Genomic DNA, 21,588 nt, shown 5'->3' with positions numbered 1-21,588 from the left:
TTTTGTACTCTCCCAGGTTGAGACAAGGTGACAAAGATAAAATATGTTGGATCCCTTCCACTGGCTCTCCCTTTTCTTGGAAGAATATTTCGAGAAATAAGGCTCCTTCGAGAGTGGCGTTCTTTGTGTGGACAACAACTTTAGTACTTTGATTGCTTCCTAGCTCATTAAAAAAAATAACGAATAAAATAGGACTTTCAAGTCAAGAATAACGATCTGGCTTAGCTCATGAAACAAAAGCTTCTGCAAAAGCCCTCGTCTGGTTTCATACATCAAAGGGATCCACATGGTAAAAAACGGGCAAAGTCTGAACAAGGAAGGTAGTGCTTGACGACAAAATCAAATCTCAAATCTTAGCCAATCCATTGTCAGAAGGTAATCTCCCCTCTCGCCTGTGCTTGTGTGTTCCTAATTGTTGTGAATGAGTGAAGATGCCACAAATAAATCAAATGAGAATCAAGGTCTAAAGCATATATGGGTTGGCTATGGGTGGCACCCTAAGCATTCAAGCCCAGCACGCACCATATATTATAATATTTTGTAAAGCAACCTTTAGCTTGGAGATAATCTCAATCTCCAAGCCCATTTGACAAGCGGTTAAGGTAATGGAATTTTGCATCCCAACCCAAGAAAGATAACTTGAGGAAGAGGCACGTCATAATGATGAATTGATGTTGTATGTGTAAGAAGAGCGGGAAAACCATTGATCATCTCCATTGCGAAGTGGCCAGAGACTTGTGGGTGATTCAATCTTCTGTCTTTTTGGGATAGAGTAGGTCATGATTGAGCATAGACTGTGACGCCTTCTTTAAGCTTCATTGGATATTTTATTTTATTTTGATAAGTAAGAAAACTTTATTAAAAAAGCAAAAAGCGCTCCTAAGTACACAGGAAGTATATACAGGAACACCCAACTAACCCACAGAAAAAACCCACAAGAACCTACGCACGCACAAAACCCAAAGCCCCCAAAAAACCAAAATCCAGAAGAAACACCCAAAAAGCCCAAACTACAAAATACATCCCAGAAGAAACCCCCACCCAAAATACATGAAAACACCCCCAAAACCTTAAACCCGAAATACAAGCAAACCCAAAAAACAAAGGGTAAAACCCAAGAACAACAACCCTCAAAAGATCCCAAGCAAAAACCAAAAGCCTGAAGAACGACCCACAAACCAACCCAAGCATACAACTCTACAACATAAGGTTTTTTCCTTTCCTACTCCTAGCAGAAGGCTTAGTGTCGCCATAGTTGATAGAGCTATGCAGATTCAGAAGCTCTCTCTTGCCTTTGGACTTTTGACGCGATATCATCTTGTCACGCTGAAATTCTTCTTCCATGGCATCCCGAATTGCCAACACCTCCTCCCCAAAAGCACCCTTTGACGCCCAATCCAAAGGCAATACATCCCAAAAATCAACATCATCCTCCCAAACCACAATCTCCCCGTTATGATCAAAACCGATCGGCCAATTCCGAGATTGGGAGAAACCCTTACCCTCAATAGGTGCAGAACTGGAGCAGCCTCTAGGAGGGGAGGAATGCCTGACTATCCCCTCATCAACGACCTTCTGTGGCGAAGAGGAAGTGGTTGTCAAAACCGGGTGAGGGTTGAGAAATCCCTTTCTAAGAAAGTCCTCCACTGGAGGCTCAACAACCTTTTTCACTGGAGGCTCTACAACCGAAACCTTATTAACAGCTAAGTCGGCGACCATCTTCGAGGCTTTCAGGGAATCTGAAAGTAGAACATCATTCCACTTCCACGAAACCCGTTCCCTAAGTACTCTCGCCTTCCTGAAATAGCTCTGAAAAGGCTTAGAAACCACGGGAGGAGAAGAGCGCAGCTTCTCCCCCAACTCAGTCGCTCCAGCGGAAGGAGAGGCCGTGAGTTAGGATACTGCATGAGAAGCATCGAAAGGCTTAGAGGCAGTGACCCGGCTAGGGTCCACCTTCAAGCTGCTAGACCCTCCCCCTAAAGAAGAAACCCGAACTGGCAAAGCCCCTGAAACTGCCAGCGACGAGGTCTCCGGCCGAACAGACGGTGCCGAAAAAGCAAAAGACGCCCCTGGAACTGCTATACCCTTCCCCGACGAAACAGCCTCCAAACCCCTAGGAGGAGAACGCACCAGAGAGAACCCAGAAGAAAACGAACCAACCGGAAGAGCCCCTGGAACTGCTGACGACGAGAGCTCCGGCCGAGACGGTGCCGGAAAAGGAGGCGTCCCTGGTTCGATCGCCGAATGAGCTTTAGGTTTCGGCAGAAGTCGGGCCAAACGAAAACCAGAACGTTTTCGACCCAAGCCAGACCCAACAAGCCGGCCCAAAAAATTCCTGATAGTCCGGCCCAAGACCACTTTCAAACCGTTGACCAGCTTGCTCCATGTGCGCAACATAGAACGTTCAAAATTCAAATTTGAACGTGGGGAAGGCTTCTTGCCCAGCGAATCAAGAGACCGGTCTTTAACCAACGGATGATGTGGGCAGCCCACCGTCGAGCTCAAAACTTGCTCAGCATGAGTCGGCGCCGGGAGGGGATCAAGAGCACCCGGCTCCTCCGACAAAGCCCTCAACCCGAAACGAAGTTCCCCCACCAAGGGCAACTTATTCACAGCAGAGGTTGGAACCGAGCACAACACCTCCGCAAAGGACGGCCCCGTCCACTTTGAGGCCAAGCCCAAGCTCGGCCCTAGCACCTTCGCATCCTTCTTGATCGACGAAGACGGAGAGCCTTGCCCGCTACCCACCATAGCAGAGAGGAAATCGACAGCCTTACGCAACTCACCGGAGAATTTCTGCCATCCCCACCCTCCACGGCCCTCAGGGATGATAATAAAGCCTTTCCGACCGCCCAAACCAAATACTGTCACCTCTAAGAAGCGCCCAGTTCTGTTCCCACCCCTCCGAGCAATCAGAATTTTCGAACCTTCTCGGAAAGACTTGACAAATTCTTGATCTTCCGAAGTACCCATTAGCGCCTCCAACGTCGACGCTAACCAATTAGAGCACTGAGCACTCAGTACGACCTCACCCAAAAAATTATTTCTCTTCTCCACCACCCTCAGAACCGACGCCCCATCCAAAACCACGAAAGCAAAAGACTTTGCCTCCGCAGAAAATTTCTTCTCCATCTCGCTACACCCCCGGAAAACAGACGCACAAACCTGAATGTTCACATCGCCGAGACAGAGATACACTCAGCCAAAGAAGCACCGACTGACTACCCTACGAGGTACACACCCTACAAAGCCTGCAAACCGAAACTCGGACCCCAAAAATGCAAGAAAGCTGCTAGCAAAGAGAGAAAAGGCGAGAGTAATCGGAAGAGAAACGACCCCTATCTAGACGAGCTCTCACGCGCCGACACTAGAGCAGAGAGGACCAAGCAATTATACTGAATTCTCCCTTTATTGGATGCATTTAAAGAAATGCAATAATTGTAACTCCTACATTTTGTGATTGCAACTCAATGCATTGTTGCGGGTATCTTTATAAATTTCCCCCCCCCCCCCCCCCCCCCGCCCGCCCGCCCGCCCGCAATAATTTGATATTTTATGGTCCCCAATTTAAGAAAAAATTAAGTAAATGACTTCATCAGCAAAGACTTTCTAGTATCCATGGAGCAATAAAATGATATTAAAAACAAAACAAAATGAAGCAGCAGCAGCATAGGAAAAAGATTATTTGGTGAATTGTGCTAAAAAAATTTACAGAAGAATTGATGTTATCATGTAGTTTTTTAACCTTCTTCTTGCATCCAGTCATTGCAAATACTAAACACGACAAATCCATTGATAAACATACAATTTGTTGAGGAAAAAAGATGAAAAAAGCCATACAAGAACACGAATTTGTTATAGTATGCAAAAACCTGAAGTATGGAGTCCACCTCGCGAATGTGTGATAAAAATTTATTACCCAACCCCTGCAATAAGAGAATTTCAAAAAAAAAAAATGAGTTAATGCTTACCTACCTATTTGCAGTAGAATCAATAAGACAGGCATGGTGAAACAAATATATATGTGTGTATATATATATATATCAATCTAGAGATTCAATGATACCAAAAGCAAACTACAACTGGTAAAGGACAAAGAATGTCACCTCCCCTTGACTGGCACCCTTGACAAGCCCAGCAATATCTACAAGCTCTATGGATGCTGGGACCGCTCTTTGAGATTTGCTGAGATCAGAAAGTACTTGGAGACGAGGATCTGGAACTGCAACAATCCCTATGTTTGGCTCTATCGTGCAAAAAGGAAAATTAGCAGCTTGAGCCTTTCCATTCTCAACCTACACATATAAATTTACTATACATCAATATCATGCATACCTAAAAAACACTTCATGGAACACAAAATACATAAATCTGGAACTATAATATAAGAATCATCAAGCAACATGATCAATAAAGTGGCAAAAAGAAGAACAAACAAGCAGCTACGTTGCACAATGTCAAAGCAAGAAGTCGTATTTGTGACCATAATAACTAACTCATTAGCTTGTGCATATGGCAGTTGCTAAAGCAAAGCCCTACTTTCTTGCATCAAAACATAACTTTAGTACTCACATTAAAATGTCTCAAGTGTTGCTCCATCTCTTTTTTTTTTATGAATAATAATAATTTTATTGAAAGAAAAGGGCAAAGCACGAAAAGCATACAAGAGAACCGAATACCCTAAACGCTACTACAATTTAAAAAACAAAACAAATGTACCAGATTCTCTGAGTCAAAATTAGGAACATTTATAATAACCAAATCCAAAAGAGATCTCAAAAATGAGGATTATTTAAAAAGGCACATTGAACTCGCTATCCTCAAAGAAACGCCGATTCGTTTCTCTCCAAATACTCAATATTAAGAGAGCAGGAATAACTTTCCAGATTGCCTCTTTAGGGTGTCCCCGCCATTGAAATTTCCAGCAATGAAGAAGCTCTAGGATGTTACTAGGCATGACCCAAGAGAACCGAAAAGTTGCTCCATCTCAATCTAAAAGATTCCTCCAATAAATCCAAAATACGCACAAATTGAAATGTACACGGGTATGTGTATAGCCATTTTCTTTTATAAGCAATAAAAATATATTAAAAAAAAGAAACCCAACAAACCCACTAGACCCTAAAACCCAAGGCCCACATGAGACACTCAACACTACATCATGTGAGCCTTGCTTTTCCAACCCCGAGAGGGTGCTCTTGCATCACCGTGTTTAGTGGAGCTTTTCAAATTCAACAGCTCCCTCCTACTGTTGGTCTTTTGGCGCGCTACCATTGTTTCCCGATGAAACTCCTCTTCAATGGCATTCAGGGTTGCCAAGGACAGATCCTCGCCCTCGTCACCATCCATTGCATAAGCCAAGGGCATGTTAGGATGTAAAGCACCCAAAGGGTAAGGGGATTCTCCAACCTCCCCATTCCAAATCTCGTCGCCCTGATCTCGCCCTACAATCTCCCAATCCAGGCCACTTCTAAGACTGGATCAGACCATTAATTCTGGAATCCTCACCCTTTTCATTGTTAGGAGTGCCACAACCACCCAAAAGAGATGGAATCCCTTCCACCCCAACTTCCTTAGCAACAAGTGATGGAGATCAAGGCACCGCTTCAAAGGATCTCGTTCAAGTACCAATTGGGCCGATTACGAGAGCACGAGCAAAGAAGTTCAAGGATGTACTCAACGGGCTCATCCAATAGTTATGGGCTCAAGCAAATTCGTGGAGGTCCACCATCCATTGAGCATGATCCACGTGGGCAACAAAGAATCGTCACCTTGATTCAAGTTCTAGAAGGATCCGGTCAAGGCTAAGAATTGGCAAGAAATATTTTGGGTCTATTCTAGAAGGATCGGATTGCATGGCTATTCTAGGCGCCACTTTCTTTCCTTTTATGTTGTCTTTTGTTTTCTTCTATATGACTCTAGGCGTCCAGCTCTTCTTTCCTCTTCCAGCTCTTTCTTTCTTTTTTTATTTTAGGCAAGTAGGGATTTATTTTAGCTTTGATTAGGAGGGTGGGCGTCCAGCCTTTATTGCCTTATATGTCTTGTGTGTCTTAGGAAGGTAAGGATTTCTTTCCTTACCCATTATCGGCTTTAATTAGGTTTTCTATGTAATGGTTTTTTTTTTTTTTCTCTTGTAATGTTCAGCCCTTTAAATAGGTGCATAAGCAATGGAAAAGGCAAACATTAATTATTCATAAAACTTGTGAGGTTTATTCTCTTTAGTTCTTTGAAGAACTACGCGAACTTATCGGGATTTCCCGTGGCGTTCATCTCGACTTATCAAATGGAGTTTCCACCACCGTTTGTGGCGTCTTCCTTATACCGAGGTTCTTGTTTGTCATAAACAACGGCTCGAGGTCTTCCATTCGAATCTGTCCATAGAACGATCTTGGGTTCCCTTTCGTTGTTGGGTCTCGTTATTCTTGATGGGGTTCACATCAACAAGAGTCAATGACGACGCTGCCGACACTTCAGGCGAGGGGTTGCACTGACAAACTCGGATTAAGAAACCCCCTCCGAAGGAAACCCCTTGCCAGAATAGATTGCTTAACAACAGCCTTCATGGAAACTACCACTCCAACAGAATCTAGCAATGGCTACGCCACATCCACCGAAACTTCCTCGACAAGAAGAGGATCCTCCACCTTCAAGCGCTGCAAAGACTTGGTCTCACCGTCAATATCTATCATCATCGCCACCACAAACTCTGCAAATAAACTCTCATCCAAATGCACTGCTCTGCCTTCTCTAGCCTTCCTATAGTAACTCTGAAACGGCTTAGATACCGACAACGCTGGAGTAGAGAGACGTAACCTTTCTCCCAACTCAGCCGCCCCTAAGTATGAGTCACCGAAATAAAGCGAATCCTACCTGGTGGAGGTGGACTGAATCTGATGTTCAACAAACCCAACACCGTTGCCTACCGGTGCCAAAGAAGACCCCTCATACCTAAGGGAAACATCCAGGGCGCTGAAGACAGCATCTCCGTTATCGAAGCAAAGAGCATAGCGACAGAAAACAATGGATTAGAATAGGATATCAGCAAGGGAGGAAAGACAAAACTTGGCGCAGTAGGGTTCTCGATCACCTAAGAAGGCTAAGCTACGTCCTCCAACACCGACACCATGAAGGAATCTATTGTGATTGCCAGAGCTGAAACACACTCACCGGCAAAAGTAAACCTCACCTGAGAAGACCCACTATGATCGACTTCAAATTCCCCGGTTGCAAATGAAGACAGCGCATCAATCGTCGATGGCAAAGTAACAAGCCTCACCTGGGGACCTTCGGCAACTTCAGGCAACGGTGATCCGAAGAGAACCTAGGACCTACTCCGGATCCCAAACCTAGTCCAGCATCCATAACTGCATCGCCCTCAACAAATCCAAAACCCATCTTCTCACAAATTGGTTTGGGCTTGGACACGAACAGGCCCAGACGAACACCTTAAGAACCCACTATGGGTAATTGGTCTAGCCCAAAACCAACAACCCGACCCACTTCGGCCTTAATCCAATCGCACATCTTTCTTCATGCATACCCTAGAATCTTCTTCTGCGAGCAATTGACGAGAGTACCCTTCATCTTCTCGCCTTCTTCGCTAATCCAGAGATCTCTTCTGAACTAGCCTCCGCCCTCTTCAGATTCTTCTCCATCTCAGAACAATCCACCGCCAATCTCATATTCTCACCTCTGTTGCCCACTCAAAACAAACCGCCACTGGAAACAGATCGAGGTGACCCAAAGTCAGCGTCTTTAAACTACCGGAGTCTGCAGCAGAACAAGTTTTCTATTGTTCTAATATCCTATGTTAAGAGCAGTCAACAATTGAATCCAATTTTTCCCATTATTTTCGAAGTTGAGAAAAAATAAATGAAAATATATAATAACTCAAATAATCCCACTTCTTTCTCTTCAAGGTTCCAAATTCTGCTAAACCAAATACTCGAATCAGAACTTCATTGTTTTCCTAAAATTTCCCAGCAACCGATTAGATACATACAGTTACAAATATACATGCATGCATACACATACATACATACATACATACATACATACATATATATGCAGAGAGACGGAGAGAGATGGCTTACGACGGCGTTGAAGAGAGTGGACTTGCCGACATTAGGGAGGCCAACGATGCCGGCTCTAAGGCTCATGCTTACTTTGGAGGATGAGGAAGAGAAGCGCTGGGTGAACCCCAAACAGCCTATGAAGTGAGACTTCTCTGTGAGAAGGAGAGACTGTTTTCTGGAGAAAGATGACTTCAACGGATGAACCAATGTCGGGATTAGGTGACCGCACGCTATTCTCATTGTTGCAAACGCGCAAACACGGAGCGAGAGAGAGAGAAGAATCTTGTTTTCTCTCTCCTCTTCAAAAATAGAGGGAAAGGAGGGCCACGCGTTACGGATTGAAATTCTTCTCAAGAGCGCCGAATGCTGCAAAAGTGTTTTGGTGACGTGTTTTTTTGGGTTCTCATTAAGTAAAAATAAAAATATGTTTTGTTACAGTCATATTTAAGGATATAAACCAAACAAAGTTATCTGTAAGTTCGTTCAGACTCGGTTCGATAAGGCTTAATTCGTGTGTGACTCAGATATTAAATGAGTCATTCATACACATAAAACTATACTTGATTATTAAATGATACATACCTGTTATAAACTCGGTTCGCTCGTTTAAAGTTTGCGAACATATTCGTAAAAAGGTTCAACTCACTTATTAGCTCGATTCGTATATATTTATTAATAAATATGTATGTATATATATATATATATAATAAAAGTTGATTGCATGAGTGCAAAACATGTTTTAGAAAAAGATATTCAAAATATTGCTTCTAAACAAATTTTTGCAAGATGGCAAGCTATACTAAGTATATTTGATTTCGACATTGAAAATGTCAAGGGGAGTCAAAATTCAATCCCTGATTTCTTAACCCGTGAATTTTTGCAGGGAAAAAATGGCGGATAAAAAGAAAGAAAAGGTCCCTACCAAGAAGTCCAACTTATATATATATATATATATATATATAGGTTTTCTCTTTTCCTTTTTATAGAAATCATTCGGCTCAAAGCTTCTTTTCTTGAATCTTTTAAACCGTTTCTTATGCTTTCTATATTCTTTGTGCTTACGAGACTTCCTATATTTCTTAGATGGTGCTACCGAAGGCAGACCATACTGCTCACAGAAATTACCCATTTCATACTTAGCCTTTTTCTTATCCTTATTGGCTTGGTTCGATATTTTCATATCGATACACATTTTAAGACCTTCTTTTTGGATGGCACTTATAATATTCCCGTAAGTGAGATTATCATATTCTATCACATTGTTCTCATTGACTAAGACTTCTTTGATCTTATGGGCGAAGAGGTGAGGCAGACCGTTTATGAATTTCTCTTTCCAAAACGGTTGGTTGCTATCATCCCTTAGCATGACTCTGGAGAGGAATACATCTTTGTACCATCTAAAGTCGCTTAGGGTTGGACATCTAAGGTTACTTAGTTGGTCATGGACCCTAGAAGCAAGGTGGCTTGGTGTGCCAACAAAATGTTCTACAATTGTATAGACTCAATAGTAGGAATGCCAAGACAAAGTAATGTCTGGACATGGATCTCCTAAAGTTGCCCCGTCGGCACTAAAAGACAAAAGCAAACAGTACTCGGTCGGCCACCCAACATGGTACTATTCATGAATAGTGACTTTTTCACTATTCACCAAAAGTTTTACCCCACTTTCGGTGCAAGTTACCTGAAGTAAAAGCAGAAGGAATATGCTTTCGGTGCACGCCTGACAACACTAAGCATGCTGGCATCCCGTGATTCCAGCCCTAAGCCCTCCTAAAGTCTATTTAAGGAGCAAAAGTCTGAAGTTCAAGGCAGAGCTTATTTGAAGTGATGTCCCTACTGCCTTTTGGCATAGGAAGAAGCACACCGTAAACCTTCCTTATATCAAAGACTTTGATGAATGAAGAATTACCACTAAGGCTAGACCCATTCAGATGAGCCAACAGGTCGAGGTTCTTGTTTATCATAAACAAAATGTACATTATTATATCATACTTGGTTAATAGTCATATAAAATTAAGTGTGTGTGTGTGTGTGTGTGTATATAAGGCGATGAGCCTATAACTATAAATTATAGTCATGTAATGTCACATAAATCTCAAATTAAGTTATTCGCATTAGAGTCAGTAATGTGTTTCTAATAATTACAAATTAAGTATTATCATATAAGATGATATGATTATATTTATTATCATTAGATTTTATATAAAATGATCATATGGTCTAACAATTTATATGATTAAGTATCTACTTGCTTGATACTCATACAATGATTAAGTATGATATAAGATTTTAAGTACATAATTTTGATTAATACTTTTAGCTTAAGTAAAAAATAATAATTAAGTATGATTATTATTAATATAGTTGAAATAGAGAGAATCCTATTCCATGATTTAGTGTATAGTAATTACGAATTTGTGATTAACATATTAAGTATAAATGTATAATTATATCAATATGTAACTTATAATTAATTATTGTTAAGTATAAATTATAAATATTTAATTAACTTATAACAGAAAATAGTGTGTTTTTACCAAAACGTAGTGTTTTAGTTGAAAACAAGTTAACAATTTCAACCAAAACACTGCGTTTTGGTGCGGAATGTGCAAACTATAGCAAAATTTTAAACACTGGCACATGAGAAAGAAGAATGTAAAAGGTAGTTGCAAACACAAATTATTATTATAAAAATTGTTAGATAATAGAATATTAACGATTAGAGGAGAAACTTATTATCGAATTATTTTATCATCATCATCTTCGTAATCCTCCTCACAATCACTGTCGTAATTATTGTTATCTTTATTATTGTTGTTAGCATAATTGAAATTCTGATCCATGTGATCATTTGATAGTTTGGAGATCAAGGTGAAATGACCTCATATGCTAAGTTAATTTTTATTATAGGCACATTAACATTCTAAGACGTCTCTTTTTTTTATAAAACATATGAACCTTTATTATTCCCAACTGGTTTTTCATAACTTTTAATTTTTCAACCTAAATTTGACTGAAACTTTCCCTTTGTGATGTGGTCTTTTGTTTATCAAAATATATCAATAATAATAATTACCACTCGCAATAGGATGAATCCTTGTAGGATAAGGCTATAGAGAGGGTGTTGAACCTCAAGGACTGCAGGGATATTGCTATCAAGTTTTTCGAGATTAAATATAACTTTATTAAAATATGTTTGATTTGATTTTTTCTAAAAATAAATATAAAAGTAAAAAGACATAAATATAAAGAGAATAGGCATGAGATAAAGAATATGGAATTGATTTCACCACTCACCGGATAACAATGGTCAATCATAAATTAACAAGGGAAATTCATACTATGCATGATATAGGGCTCGTCTCACTCGAGCAGTCAATAAATTAACTCTAAAGAATAAGTATAATCCATCTTCGGTTGGCATGGACCGTCCACCTAACTACTAAGATGCGGTATGACCCATCTTCCCTAGGTATGGATTAGCTACATCTTTAATATGATACACACAATCAATAGAATAGTATAATCCATCTTCGGTTTGTACGAACTATCTACCTAAATTACACTAAACTAGGGTGTAGTACAATCCGTCTTCCCTAAGCATGGTCTATCTAATCATCTTGATCACATGTCAATTAAAACCGTTGTATAACAATCATCCACATAATCACAAAAAATATGAAGGATTGAGTTCAATCAATATAAAAAACTTTATAAGACAAGATAAGAAATTCATAATGATTGAATATAAGCATTAAGATCAATTCTCACAGTTATACAACCACCATGCATATAGAAAATACCAAATTAAATTACAATTAAACCATTGTTACTTGGAAATGGCTACATCAACACCCTATTAGGAATTTAGCCGCTCATCGTGGTGCTGAGGTGGCCTCCTGCCATGTTCTTCTCCTCTTCAACTTGTCAAGTTTCCAAAAAGAATTTACTGTCTAAAACTAAGCACAAGCACAAGCACAATTTCTCTTGAAGCTTATGAGTCTATTTATAGGGACTAGAAGAGGCCTAGAAGCTCTTGGAATTCCAGAAAAAATCGTTTCTTGAGTCTTCTTGTGCAAATATGAGATTGAAACTTCAATCCAAGTAGGAAAAGAATTTCAAATTCGTCCAGAATTACGGTCTTTATTGCGGGCTAATTTTCGCATAGTAAACGTCTGAATTAAGGAAAAACTATTTCAGACATATTTGTTTCATTTTTTATTAGATTTCCAACGCTACCAATTTCATTGCAATCCAATATCTGACGCAAAAGTTATGATCCAAACACTGAGACATATGCAGAATTCGAATTTGAATCCAATCCGATTTTGACTCTTAGTGAAAAATTTCCGATTTAATCATTCTCTTGATTTGACTAAACTTAACCACATCATATAAGTCTTCTATTATGATTGGTTAAGCTTAAACATATCTTTTAGGTCTTCTCAAAGTGTGCTTTAAGCCCAAAATCAATGGAATTAATTGCATTTTTATTTAAAACCTGAAAAACATTAAAACAACACAAAATCAAACAAATAACAATGATAAGAAATTAACATATATAAGTTAAGGGGCTTGAATATGCAACATTCGACGCTTATCACTTTGTAACCAATAACATTTTATAATAGTGTTGCCAGATTAGGAAAATTATATTTGTCAATTTTGTCCTTTTTAAATCATCAAGAAAAAACTAGAGTAATTGATTTATTTTATTTTTAAAATTTTTTTCTAGTTTAATAATTGATAATAAATGATTAAAGTCAAAATGATTGGCAATGGTAATTATTACTCAAAATCTACAGCTGTTCCGCAATACTTATTAACATCATTCTCCTGCTGCCACGTGACTTATCTACACCCAACCCCTTATCTTCTCGCACCTTCTTCTTTTCTTTTCTTTTTTTTTTTTTTTTTTTGTGGCTTATTCTTGAATCTTCTACACTTCACTTCTATAGTTTTGTTCAATCTGTGAGTGTCACACCTTCTTCTTGAATGTTATACACTTTACTTATTTTCAATCTCAGAGTCTCATAGGTCCAACTTTTCCTCGTGGATGCTTCAAAGAACATGAGGAACCCATCGTCGCATCATCGCCATCAGCAAGGGCAGGAGGTGGGTCTGGGTCGGCGACGGTCACGGGCAAGTCCACGACGGGACGCCCGAGGAGGACGAGCCTAGCTACTACGCTACAGCAAGATCTCATTCTTCGCCTTCATCGCCTCCGCTGCTACACTGAAATTTGTCCTCATGAGCCGGTAAAAAAACCGAGCTTGAGCTCGAGCTCAAGCTTGGACAAGAATTTACACTTGTCGAGCCGAGCCGAGCTGAGCTCAATATTCAATACCAGTCACGAGTTGAGCTCGAGCTCATGAACATTCTCCAAGAGCCAAGTTTGGACAACCACTACTCGCCCGAACTGGGCTCGTATACATGCCTAGTCATATTTGAAAAAGAGACATATTACATGTACATCTTTTGTATATCTCTCATATATTTCTTTTATAAACCAACCATCAAATTTATAGGACCTACATGCAAGTCTTTGTAGATCCTACAGATCCAATGGTTGATTTATAAAATAGATATATGGGAGATGTAAAAAAAAAAAAAAAAATCATCTATCTTTGAGTCGTAAAGAGACATGTTATATGTACATCTTTTGTACATCTCATGTGAGCCTACAGATTCAATTGTTGATTTATAATATATATATATATATATGGGAGATGTACAAAAGATGTTAAAAAAAAAAAAACCTCTCTTTGAAAATAGACATGTTACATGTACATCTTTCATACATCTATTTTCTAAACCAACCATCAGATTTTAAGACCCACGTGTGGGTCTTTGTAGGCCCCGTTTGACAACGCATCAGGTTTTTATTTTTTACTTTTCAGCAAAAAGATACCAAAAAATAACAAATAACAAATATCTTCAAATACAAAACACTCAAAATTATTTTCATATTTATATCACATCATTACACTTTTTCAATCAAAAAGTGAAAAATACCATCTAAAAGTTTTAATCAAACAAATCCATCTTTTGAGGTCCTTAAAAAATTGGTTTGATAAACTCAAAATGTTTTTGAAAAGCAAAAATTAGTAAGTGTTTTTAAAGTAAAAAAAAAATAAAAAGGGTATAAACTTGCCTCCACAATTGTTTTTCCTTTTATATAATTACTACCTTGTCTAAAAAACCAAAAAAAAAAAAGAAAAAAGAAGAAAAAAAAGCACACCTCTTGGTCACTAGAGGACAGAGATGGGTCTTACCCTTCCCTCCTTGCGACAGTCTTGGTAAAAGAGAAATGATACACTTACATCTCCTATGCATATTTTATACAAAGAAATGCTTAACATCCTAACATTTTTTTTCCAAAATTTGGTTCCAATCTGGTATGTCACAATCCTATGAGAAATTGTGGTACATTTCTCAAAATGATAGATCTCATGAGATTGTAACACATTATATTGGAACCAAATTTTGGAAAAAAAGTGTTTGGATGTCTAGCATTCTTCTTTTATACATATCCATCCAACTAAGTTTTAAATTCACTATTGAATTTGTAGGGTCCAATGTGGGTTCCATAAATCAAAAGATAGATTTAAAAATGAAATGTCCAAGAGATATATATAAGATATAAAAGTATTATTTATCCCCAATAGAGAGGGACAGTAGAGGTAAAGACACACTCTTCTCCACTTTGTCATCTTATTTATATATATAAATTATTAAATTTTGATTTTTTTTTAAGTAACAATGTCTCTCTCTCTCTACATTTGTGTATTCAAAACATTATTTTTTCTATATAAAGGTGTGAGAAGTTTTTTGAAGCATATTTTATGGTTTGTTTTTAAAATTATGTTAAAGGTAAGGATACATCTAAAAACCTTAAGAAAATTACAGTTTAGCCCCTCCAAATTACCACATGTTTTGCAACTAACCCCACAAACTGCCAACACTCCGACTCCGGCCCTCCAAACTACCAACAACTCCGAAAATGACCACTCTGTTAGCTCTTCCTATCAAAATGGATAGAAAACCCACCATGTGTCGTGCACGTGACATTTTAGGACACAAACAATTGAAAATGCCCTTGTCTTCAAACTTGAAATTAGGAAATTGCCCTTTTAAACAAAACAAGCGTACTGAGTGGTATATCCCTCGACCGCCTCCAATCATTGTCCAACCCAAATATATCGCTATAGAACTCCTTGCTCCTCGCAGGAATCCTGAAAGAGAGCAAGCTACGGCCACCACTGGTCGCTAGAGCCACAAACTCCGACTTCATAAAAATCTCCTCGTAGAAACCATTGGAATTGGTGAAGTCACTGGAGAATTTGCGCTGAAGAACGCTCCTCGGCGGCCTGCCAAAGACGTCAACGAAGTTGTCGGCGTCTAGAGTTCCGGCGTGTACAAAAAGGGAGCGTCTGGACGAGGTATCCTCCACTGAACAACGCTGCGGGAGGTTGGGTGCCATTCCCATGCACATTCGTCAAGAGTAGTCCATGTTTTCTGGCGTTGGAGGCCCAACCTTTCCAGCTAGTACCTTGTGCTCCACGCTTCTAAACTTGTCATTGGTGATAAGCAGCAAAATTTTGAAAGACAACCAGATTGTGATAAAGATGGATAAGATAATTAGGCAAAGTATTTGCTCGATTATTTCCTAGTGAACAGAGAAACTACACTTACCTACATGAAGTCACCGATGTTGGCTACTAGTGCTCCTTGCACTGGGGGAACATCAACCCAGTGATTTTGATGCAATATTGTCTTGCAGGAGCAAAGTTAGATAGGATGGGTCTGAATGCTTTGTTGTGCCAAGAGTCAAGTTTGGTTCAGGACAAATTGGGTAATAGTGGCACACTAGTGTTTCAATTTTCATGCAATCTATGCCTACAAGGTAGTCATTGCTAAGCCCCAAAGCCTCTGATAGCAATTTTGAGATTGCCTCGCTTAGTTCGATAACATGTTTCATATATTCACTTACAACCTTGGAGGTCTATCACTGGAACCTGGAAGTGGCCAGTGTCTGGAGATGACATTAGAAGCCTCTCTGGTGGATGGATGAGGAACCATAGTCATAGTAGTAGAGGCGACGCTAGCCACAGCGGTGCGGTGGTGATAATCAAACCACCTGTTCACCTCTACATAAAACCCACGCACTCCACCCACCACGTGTATATATGTGAGGCTGGCCAACCAATCAACTCTATTAATTTTTTATGTGAATCTCCATTTTGTAGTCATCACCATTGCTTCTTGATGCCACTGCCTTCTGTTGGGAGAAAGAAAAATATAATTCAAAGACTAAGAGAGGGTTGTAATATTACCTTATAAGACAACTCAAACCTATGCTAAATCACAATCGAAAACCTCTCCAAAAGAATCTAAAAAACACCATAAAATTGCAAACAAATAGTGAAGAACTGAAGAAAACTAAAAATAAAAAAGGAATGACCTGTAGTCATGCGTGGAAGCTGTAGAATTCAAAAGAAGATTCCTGAGAGCATGAACATGAAGGCTACGCCTTGGCGGTAGAAGCCTTTCCGTCAACCTTGTAAGCACCGCCGTGTACTCCCCCAAGAGTTTCGCCACAATCACCACCATCATCCTCTTCTTACTTCTTACTTCTTACTTCTTACTTCTTTCTATCTTTCTCTCTTTAAAAGTTTGTTGCTACAAGCTCCCCCATGAACCCTTCAAAAGTTCAAAGGCTTTGATTTTGTGGTGATGTCAAAACTAAAAAAATGAAGCCAAATTTATAAGCTAGTGGGGATAGGCAGTCCGTAGTGTGCTGATCCTCCAGATGAAGCGTCTCCACCGTAGCATACCCTTTAGTGTTCTCGTACTTCCCGGTTCCGCCAACCACTGTAATTTGAGACTCCAGCGACGCTGTTCAATGCACCCCAAAGAAGCTGATCGTATCCTCCACCACCTTATGCTGACCAGCACCATGCAGCAACACAATCAACACCATCGTCTGGCTCATCTCGTCCAACGAGCTCGCCAAGTAAAACCCTTGTGCTTTGCCAACCACAACTGAACCCATCACGTGATCCTTTGTCAATTCGTCGTCGATCACTGTCAGTGACCCAAACATTAGCTTCTAGAGCATGGCACTCGATGGCAACTGACCGGCAGTGACAAAGGGCTGGTTGTTTCCTTCGTTGACAATGCAGTTGAAGCTCGGCAACTTCACACAGTTAAGTTTGAAGACATGGGCATTTTGGGTGATTTGTGTCTTCAAATGTCACGTGCACGGCTCGTGGTGGGTTTTCCATCCATTTTGAAGGGAATGGCTAACGAACTAGCCATTTCCGGAGTCGTTGGTAGTTTGGGGGGCCGAAGTCGGAGTGTTGGCAGTTTGTGGGGCTAGTTGGTAAATGGGTGGTAATTTGGGGGGCTAAACTGTAATTTTCTCAAAAACCTTTTTGTATAACTATTGTTTGGGAAATGCTTTTTAATGTTTGAAAATTTATAGGTGTTTTTCAAAACTATGACAAACAAATCATAAGATTCTTTATAGCTATGGAGCTACTTTACAACGTAAAACTTCTTCAATCTGTAATAGCATTCACAATGCTTCCTTTAAAATTTTCTTCAAATTTTGAAGAGTAATCTTACTTTTATTTTATTTCATTTTTAATAATCATTTTTGAAAAATACTTTACATATCATTACTTATTTTGGAGGATAATTCCTTTTTTTATTCTTTGTTTATTTTGGAGAATGAGTCTTACAAAATGGAAAATCATTGAGAGATGAGAGGAAGTCTAGTTTTTTATTAGGATAAAAGAGAGATGAATCAATAAAATACGATATAAATGACGAACAATGACCCATTCATATATGAATTCTCACTGTAGCTTATCCTTTAAAAAAGAGGGTGGGGAAAATCGGATGGAGGGTAGATTTAAGGTGCGGTCCTTTCAATTTTGAAGAAATGCTTTTGTGGATGCTAAAGTCTCTGATGCGAACCTCAACCAACCAAATAATTGGTATGGAATTAGAAAGTCAATCAGCTAATTAATTGGTCTGAAATTATAAAGAAATCAGCTACTTTCTTCTTCCAATTCCACGCCCACTCAAGCCAAAATCAGTCATTAATCCACGACATTGCTAAGGAAATTACACCCATCAATAGCTTTGATTAAATTTACTACGCCTTTATTTTCCTTTGGGTCAAGTTTAGAATGCCCAATTTTATAATCACCCAAACTCTATTGAATCAGCCCATTAAGTGCTTCTTTGATCTTCTTAGATCTTACTATAGTGATAGGCTCAACTGAAACATGCAATGGATCATTTAATGGTGCTTGTTGATTCTCATCAGTCTCAACATTTATCATAGTTATTAATTGAATATTTCATCACATTTAATAACTTAACAATTGAGCCAGTTTAGACTAAAGTTAAAGGTACGGTTGGTATGTGGAATAGATTCTTAGAATTGAATAGTCATTCAAGAAGAATAGGTATTCCTCATTTTGAGATAAAATAATAGAAAATTTTCACAAGCCAAGAAATTCGATCACTAAAATAGTAGAAAAATATTTTTCAAAATTCATGAAATAAGTTACCAAAAGACTTGGTCATAAGGTACGGGAATACCCTATAGAAATTAGGATTGAGTGGCATTTGAAAAAATATTGAGTGTGAGAAAAATTCATGCCCAATAGGAGCTCAATCAACTAAGGTGCACAATAATTGTGCATGTCAGATGGTGACATGGCAGTAGGGGCGGAGCCAGCCCCCCAAGTTGAGGGGGCCAAATTGAAAAAAAAAAAAGTTTTGGGGGTGCCAAAATTAGAAAAAATAACAAAAATTGGTGTAAATTTTTATTTTTTTTTTATTTTTTTAATTTTTTTTTGGGAGAACCTTGGGGCTCTAGGCCCCCCCAAGCCCCTTAGTGGCTCCACCACTGCATGGCAGGCTTTGAGCCAAAGCTTTGATGACGTGACAAAATTTTTGCCCAAGTTTTGTTGACGTGGAAAAACTTTGTGTCCAAGCTGGGTGCCATGTGGCAGCAATAGTGGGGTGACAGGGACACGTGTAAGGCTCGAATTGAGCCACCTCATAAGTAGCTCAGTTGATCGATCTCTATTTCTTAGTCGATCGAGGTGATCAGGCCTATAAATAGGTTGAAGCTCCACTTCATTTTTCTCACACCAACACTTATCTCTTTCTTTCAAGCTCGATTTTAAGGTGTTTTTAATGATAGATACTGTGACACTCCCAAGATTAAGTAATTATATTTACATAACTTTGAGAGTTACTGGTGATTTATCCATGTCAATTAACTCGTAACTAACTAAAGGAATTACTCATAAACTTATCAGAGTAAAAGCATGCAGAAATCATGATATGAGATTACTAAGTTTAATCATCCATTAATGTATCATCAAATATAGACACAAAGCTTCCAATATCATTATAGAACAAGACTTAAATCAACAAAACCTGCTACTGCGAGCCATTCGCTTGGCGTTTTCATCGTAGCAAATTTTTCGGTCTAAACATTGGCAGCTTGCTAAACCATAAATACCGAGGTGTTTAACGAGGAAAATCAAATAACTACATAAGTCTATGACTTAGTAAATAAATTATTGCAAAACTAGATACGCAATGAGCCTTAAGTGACATTTAATAATTCTTGAACTATAAACATGAATTTTCACAAAATAATGTGTATTGCTTCCGTTATTACGCCTAATAAAGTGTAGTTTATTTTAAAGAATTAATAGGGCATAATTTTGGTGACAAACACTAATATTTTAATCTGGAGGAAATATGTTGTGTGTGTATATATATAGGTTATAATTGTTCTATGTATGGTTTATCCATGATATTAACCTATTATCGACAGGGTTGGCGCTGCTCTGAGGGACCTATAATACATGACTTATTATTAAATAAAATAAAGCATGCTCAGTCTGCTAACATATCACAAATTAAAGTGAGACTAGTTTTGTAAATATGTACTTATCTCGTTCGCTCATCCATAAGTTTGGACATATTTGATTCCCGCTATTGCGATACTACCCTAACATTATAAATAATAACTGAAAAGTCTAACTTGAGCACGTGACACCCTAATAAAGAATTAGATGCACTAAACCACCATTAAAATCATAAATTAGTGATTTTGGGTATCTTCGAATGTTCGACCTTGGCATCGATTGTTTGGTCAACGAGTATTGAATGTTCGGCTAGAGATTGCAGAACGTTCTAATGGTACCAAAATGCATGAAAGACCCAAAACTTATACCCAAAACGTATAAATTTTTAACCAAAGCCTAATAAAAACATGTCAAAGCATATCAACACGATGGATTATGAAAATTAAAAGTGAGTTTATAATTTTGTTAGAAAACCATTTTATTTTAAAAGAGACAATTTATAAGACTTATTATAGTGTGCTTAAAACTTATAAAAACACAATAAATCACAAGGACATAATACTAATAATATGAAAAATGAGTTTAGGCGCCAATGTTTTACCTTGCTGAGGGTGGACCAGCCTCAAAACTCATCATTATCTCTCTAAAATTGCTCTATTTCTAGTAAATGGGGAGGTAGGAAGCTTGGGGGAGAGATGATGTCTCAAGGGGCGTAGGGGGTCATAATTATATGGAAAAAAGTGTCGAGGATAAAGATGATTTGATTTTTGCAATATTGCTATATGTTGAACGTTCGTGTACTATTAAGGTTTTCGTGATCGTTCGATGTATGACTCGAACGTTTGTGGTGCGATTTGACGCACACACCAAATGCAAGGGGTGTACTTTATGAACAATATACGACAACCTTCGAATGATTGTGTATAGATACACAAATGTTTGAGTACGATCATTCAACTATTACTACGAACGTTCGAAAGTAATTAGTAAAAGGGTAATATATGTAGAAAGGTATTTGATGATTATAAAACATGACAAGGTAACAGGTTAATCACCATAGTTTTAATTAGAATATATATTATTGTATAAAAAAAATGTTGGTATTAATTTATGCGGTGCACTTCGAGTAATTATAGAAGTCACTATTTTGTCATTCTCGTATCTCTCAAAGAATGATGTAGCTTTTAAAATTACCACTTGATCAAAATTTAATAGTGATTAATCACAAGTTCAATGATGATTTTAAAAGCCACATCATTTTTTAAATGATACAAGATTAAAATAGTGTCTTATAGCAATTAACCATTTTAACATTTTTGCTTAATCTAAGAGCACTAGTAGCAGATGCCCTATAAGTAGTTATATTCCCTAAAATAGGAAAAATTTGAAAAAAGTCACAAAAAATCAAGCCACAGCAGTTACCCTATTTTAGAAGGTCATCCTTGAGAAGCTACAGTACTTCCCAATACATTGGGTAGCACTGTAGCTACCCAATCCAATATTTTAATAAATAAAAAACACATTTCTCTGACTCTCTCTTCTCCATGCCTTCACGCGACCCGCCTCTCTTCTTCTTCCTCATCTTCTTCTTCGTTCAGCCTTAGTAT

General features: G+C 38.5%; 1 protein-coding gene across 1 annotated transcript in view; it reads right to left on the bottom strand.

Annotated features, from left to right (window-relative positions):
- LOC133874782 (uncharacterized) overlaps nucleotides 1–8,418 on the bottom strand; it is a 43,314-nt gene extending 34,896 nt beyond the window's left edge. The window contains exons 1-3 of the mRNA XM_062312646.1: nucleotides 8,094–8,418; nucleotides 4,107–4,295; nucleotides 3,873–3,926 (exon numbers count right to left, since the gene is read on the bottom strand). Coding sequence (XP_062168630.1) covers nucleotides 3,873–3,926; nucleotides 4,107–4,295; nucleotides 8,094–8,315 — 465 coding nt within the window. The 5' untranslated portion in view covers nucleotides 8,316–8,418. The remainder of the gene's footprint in view (nucleotides 1–3,872; nucleotides 3,927–4,106; nucleotides 4,296–8,093) is intronic.
- Between the last annotated feature and the right edge of the window lie 13,170 nt (nucleotides 8,419–21,588).

The sequence above is a fragment of the Alnus glutinosa genome, chromosome 8 (assembly GCF_958979055.1).
Source record: "Alnus glutinosa chromosome 8, dhAlnGlut1.1, whole genome shotgun sequence".
NCBI classification, from domain to species: domain Eukaryota; kingdom Viridiplantae; phylum Streptophyta; class Magnoliopsida; order Fagales; family Betulaceae; genus Alnus; species Alnus glutinosa.
Note: the sequence above shows the minus strand (reverse complement) of the source record. Positions and strands in the feature narration are given on the sequence as shown.